Consider the following 6,460-nt stretch of genomic DNA (forward strand, 5'->3'; position numbering starts at 1 on the left):
TGATAAAAGCCTACTGCATCAAAAACCTTAGCTAGATGTATTGATAAACGTCCTACTGCATCAAACACCTTAAGTAGATGTATTGGTAAATGTCCTACTGCACCAAACACCTTAAGTAGATGTATTGGTAAATGTCCTACTGCACCAAACACCTTAAGTAGATGTATTGGTAAATGTCCTACTGCACCAAACACCTTAAGTAGATGTATTGGTAAATGTCCTACTGCACCAAACACCTTAAGTAGATGTATTGGTAAATATCCTACTGCATCAAACACCTGAGCTAGATGTATTGGTAAATGTCCTACTGCACCAAACACCTGAGCTAGATGTATTGGTAAATATCCTACTGCACCAAACACCTTAGCTAGACGTATTGATAAAAGCCTACTGCATCAAAAACCTTAGCTAGATGTATTGATAAACGTCCTACTGCATCAAACACCTTAAGTAGATGTATTGGTAAATGTCCTACTGCACCAAACACCTTAAGTAGATGTATTGGTAAATGTCCTACTGCACCAAACACCTTAAGTAGATGTATTGGTAAATGTCCTACTGCACCAAACACCTTAAGTAGATGTATTGGTAAATGTCCTACTGCATCAAACACCTGAGCTAGATGTATTGGTAAATGTCCTACTGCACCAAACACCTGAGCTAGATGTATTGGTAAATATCCTACTGCACCAAACACCTTAGCTAGACGTATTGATAAAAGCCTACTGCACCCAACACCTTAGGTAGATGCATTAGAAAAGGTCTACTGCATCAGACACCTTAGGTAGATGTATTGATAAATATCCTACTGCACCAAACACCTTAGGTAGATGTATTGATAAATATCCTACTGCACCAAACACCTTAGGTAGATGTATTGATAAATATCCTACTGCACCAAACACCTTAGGTAGATGTATTGATAAATATCCTACTGCACCAAACACCTTAGGTAGATGTAAACTTCCGCGACTAAATGATCCTTTGCAAAAACGTCTAAATTAATGACAGATTTCTTGAGTTATCTTAAATTCATTCGGACTCTTTTTAGGAAGTGATACTGGCTTTGTTCCTATGGTGTCTCATGGGGACACACATCAGTAACTGCCACATCAATCCACACCTCCAAGACTGACATTTTTCTTCATGAGCAACAGATAAACACTTACTGAATCGGTGTGTTCAGTCACTCGTTAAGTCCTCTGAAAGGGTTTAAAATCAAATAGAGGCCTTACCTGTGGAATCAATTCAATCTGTAGACTGCTACCAATTATGAACATCTGATGAAGACTGCTACCAATTATGAACATCTGATGAAGACTGCTACCAATTATGAACATCTGATGAAGACTGCTACCAATTATGAACATCTGACGAAGACTGCTACCAATTATGAACATCTGATGAAGACTGCTACCAATTATGAACATCTGATGAAGACTGCTACCAATTATGAACATCTGACGAAGACTGCTACCAATTATGAACATCTGATGAAGACTGCTACCAATTATGAACATCTGATGAAGACTGCTACCAATTATGAACATCTGATGAAGACTGCTACCAATTATGAACATCTGATGAAGACTGCTACCAATTATGAACATCTGATGAAGACTGCTACCAATTATGAACATCTGATGAAGACTGCTACCAATTATGAACATCTGACGAAGACTGCTACCAATTATGAACATCTGATGAAGACTGCTACCAATTATGAACATCTGACGAAGACTGCTACCAATTATGAACATCTGACGAAGACTGCTACCAATTATGAACATCTGACGAAGACTACTACCAATTATGAACATCTGATGAAGACTGCTACCAATTATGAACATCTGATGAAGACTGCTACCAATTATGAACATCTGACGAAGACTGCTACCAATTATGAACATCTGATGAAGACTGCTACCAATTATGAACATCTGATGAAGACTGCTACCAATTATGAACATCTGACGAAGACTGCTACCAATTATGAACATCTGATGAAGACTGCTACCAATTATGAACATCTGATGAAGACTGCTACCAATTATGAACATCTGATGAAGACTGCTACCAATTATGAACATCTGATGAAGACTGCTACCAATTATGAACATCTGATGAAGACTGCTATCAATTATGAACATCTGATGAAGACTGCTACCATTATAAGTGTATTCAGTTGTTTTTATCAATGTGAAATATGCAACAAAGACACGTGCTGTAAAAGCCGTTTTAGTAGATGGATATGAACATATTGAAATGAACATCTCTAAAGGTATCGGTAGGAAAACCTCTGTCTGTCCCCTCAGAAATAAGGACAGCAGGTGAACGAGGCTGGAAGAGAAGGAGATTTCATATACCTGCTGAGAACTTTCAATGTATTTCATCATGCCATCAATGGAGACTATGGTTGCCATTGGTTGGTATCACAGTAATGATATCCAATAGGAACTCTCTACTTTCCTGTTCTGGAAGTGTCCCCCGGGTTGTAACAGTGTAATGATGGATAGAATGTTGTATTCCTTGAGTGAGTCCGTGGAGGAGTAGAATATGCATCATTTACCTGTTAGTGGAGTGAGAGACTGTGAGGGAGAAAGGATGAAGGCTCAATGTGTTACGGTCCATAACTAACAGAGATGATTTGTCCTGGAGGATCTAAACATGCATGCACACACGCCCCCAGACACCAACACAAGGCTGGTGAAGTCTGTCTCTGGGGATAACTCATGTGCAGCTCAGAGAACCTGAGGCGACTGTCGCTCTGTCTACTGTAGAGTTAGGGGCCATTATGTACCCATTCACATTCCTATCTACTGTGGAGTTAGGGGCCATTATGTACCCATTCACATTCCTATCTACTGTGGAGTTAGGGGCCATTATGTACCCATTCACATTCCTATCTACTGTGGAGTTAGGGGCCATTATGTACCCATTCACATTCCTATCTACTGTGGAGTTAGGGGCCATTATGTACACATTAATATTCCTGTCTACTGTGGAGTTAGGGTGCATTGTGTACACATAGCCCTGGAGTTGGTGGCTGGCTCTCGCTGACAGTAAACAAACCACACGCACCCACTCACCTCCAACAGCAGGACACCAAGTCCAGGGGGACAAACACAGCACACAAACTCTCACACACTGCAGGGGAGGGGGATGGAACACAAACTCTCACACACTGCAGGGGAGGGGGATGGAACACAAACTCTCACACACTGCAGGGGAGGGGGATGGAACACAAACTCTCACACACTGCAGGGGAGGGGGATGGAACACAAACTCTCACACACTGCAGGGGAGGGGGATGGAACACAAACTCTCACACACTGCAGGGGAGGGGGATGGAACACAAACTCTCACACACTGCAGGGGAGGGGGATGGAACACAAACTCTCACACACTGCAAGGGGGGTGGGGGTGGAACACAAACTCTCACACACTGCAGGGGGTGGGGATGGAACACAAACTCTCACACACTGCAGGGGGTGGGGGTGGAACACAAACTCTCACACACTGCAGGGGGGGGGTGGAACACAAACTCACACACTGCAGGGGGAGGGGGTGGAACACATTACATTTAAGTCATTTAGCAGACGCTCTTATCCAGAGCGACTACACAAACTCTCACACACTGCAGGGGGTGGGGGGGAACACAAACTCTCACATACTGCAGGGGGGTGGGGGTGGAACACAAACTCTCACACACTGCAGGGGGGGTGGAACACAAACTCTCACACACTGCAGGGGGTGGAACACAAACTCTCACACACTGCAGGGGGTGGAACACAAACTCTCACACACTGCAGGGGGTGGAACACAAACTATCACACACTGCAGGGGGGGTGGAACACAAACTATCACACACTGCAGGGGGGGGTGGAACACAAACTCTCACACACTGCAGGGGGGGTGGAACACAAACTCTCACACACTGCAGGGGGGGGTGGAACACAAACTCTCACACACTGCGGGGGCACAGGCTTCTATAGGCATCAGTTACCTTAACATAGAGACACACAGGCTTCTATAGGCATCAGTTACCTTAACATAGAGACACACAGGCTTCTATAGGCATCAGTTACCTTAACATAGAGACACACAGGCTTCTATAGGCATCAGTTACCTTAACATAGAGACACACAGGCTTCTATAGGCATCAGTTACCTTAACATAGAGACACACAGGCTTCTATAGGCATCAGTTACCTTAACATAGAGACACACAGGCTTCTATAGGCATCAGTTACCTTAACATAGAACTGTTTCATCCTGACATGGATTTGTCTACCTGCTTCAATCATGACATTTCCAGTGTTAGAATATATGAAACATTATTACTATCACCCCTGTTAGATCTGTATGGCTTAGGGACAGTAAATACTATCACCCCTGTTAGATCTGTATGATTTATGGACAGTAAATACTATCACCCCTGTTAGATCTGTATGACTTATGGACAGTAAATACTATCACCCCTGTTAGATCTGTATGGCTTATGGACAGTAAATACTATCACCCCTGTTAGATCTGTATGACTTATGGACAGTAAATACTATCACCCCTGTTAGATCTGTATGACTTAGGGACAGTAAATACTATCACCCCTGTTAGATCTGTATGACTTATGGACAGTAAATACTATCAACCCTGTTAGATCTGTATGACTTATGGACAGTAAATACTATCATCCCTGTTAGATCTGTATGACTTAGTATTTACTGTCCCTATCACCCCTGTTAGATCTGTATGACAAAGGGACAGTAAATACTATCAACCCTGTTAGATCTGTATGACTTATGGACAGTAAATACTATCACCCCTGTTAGATCTATATGACTTATGGACAGTAAATACTATCAACCCTGTTAGATCTGTATGACTTAGGGACAGTAAATACTATCAACCCTGTTAGATCTGTATGACTTATGGACAGTAAATACTATCAACCCTGTTAGATCTGTATGACTTATGGACAGTAAATACTATCATCCCTGTTAGATATGTATGACTTATGGACAGTAAATACTATCAACCCTGTTAGATCTGTATGACTTAGTATTTACTGTCCCTATCACCCCTGTTAGATCTGTATGACTTAGGGACAGTAAATACTATCAACCCTGTTAGATCTGTATGACTTATGGACAGTAAATACTATCAACCCTGTTAGATCTGTATGACTTAGTATTTACTGTCCCTATCAACCCTGTTAGATCTGTATGAATTAGGGACAGTAAATACTATCACCCCTGTTAGGTCTGTATGACTTAGTAAATACTATCAACCCTGTTAGATCTGTATGAATTAGTAAATACTATCAACCCTGTTAGGTCTGTATGACTTAGGGACAGTAAATACTATCACCCCTGTTAGGTCTGTATGACTTAGGGACAGTAAATACTATCAACCCTGTTAGGTCTGTATGACTTAGTAAATACTATCAACCCTGTTAGATCTGTATGAATTAGTAAATACTATCAACCCTGTTAGATCTGTATGAATTAGTAAATACTATCAACCCTGTTAGGTCTGTATGACTTAGTAAATACTATCAACCCTGTTAGGTCTGTATGACTTAGGGACAGTAAATACTATCAACCCTGTTAGATCTGTATGACTTAGGGACAGTAAATACTATCAACCCTGTGTGTGTGAGTATATGCTAGTATGTGTCACTGTATTTGTCTATATTGTGTGTGTGGTGTGTGTGTGTGTAGCTGCCCAGCTCGGGGGACCTGTGGAGTGTGTTCATGGACTTCAACCACAAGCGTCTGGAGCCGTGGGAGAGGATCATCCCCTCCTTTAGGTACAACAAGGAACTGCCCTTCTTTGAGATGCTGGTTCCCACCACCGACACGGTGCGTTATGGCTACCTGATGGAGAAGCTGCTGTCTGTAGGACACTCTGTTCTCTTCACCGGCATCACCGGAGTAGGAAAGGTATGGTTACACACACACACACCACGCACGCACACACACACACACACACACACACACACACACACACACACACACACACACACACACACACACACACACACACACACACACACACACACACACACACACACACACACACACACACACACACACACACACACACACACACACACACACACACACACACACACACACACACACGTTCAACTAAACTACTCTAGACTGCTCCTATCTTCTGACATGTTGATATTTCAACCTTCCATATTGTTGTCCTGCACCAGTGCTTGTCAGAGGCATCTCTTACTCGTTGTGTTAGCTGGACCTTGTGGAGAAAAACACATGTATCATGCAATTCATCTAACACTCACTGTTAACCCTATCATTAACCCTGCATTAACCCTGCATTCCTCAGTGTGTCCTCAGTGTGTCCTCAGTGTGTTCTCTTGTCTCTCTCTGTGTGTGCCAGTCTGTGGTGGCCCGTGGTCTTCTGAACAGTGTGTTATCTTGTCTCTCTCT

At 42.6% G+C, this 6,460-nt stretch overlaps 1 protein-coding gene across 1 annotated transcript in view; it reads left to right on the forward strand.

Moving 5' to 3' along the window:
• LOC124023306 (dynein axonemal heavy chain 6-like) overlaps positions 1 to 6,460 on the forward strand; it is a gene marked incomplete at its 3' end in the record, with an annotated part of 130,705 nt that overhangs the window by 60,991 nt on the left and 63,254 nt on the right. Inside the window, 1 exon segment of the mRNA XM_046337817.1 lies at positions 5,723 to 5,944. Coding sequence (XP_046193773.1) covers positions 5,723 to 5,944 — 222 coding nt within the window.

This window comes from Oncorhynchus gorbuscha, unplaced genomic scaffold (genome assembly GCF_021184085.1).
Source record: "Oncorhynchus gorbuscha isolate QuinsamMale2020 ecotype Even-year unplaced genomic scaffold, OgorEven_v1.0 Un_scaffold_1580, whole genome shotgun sequence".
NCBI lineage: Eukaryota > Metazoa > Chordata > Actinopteri > Salmoniformes > Salmonidae > Oncorhynchus > Oncorhynchus gorbuscha.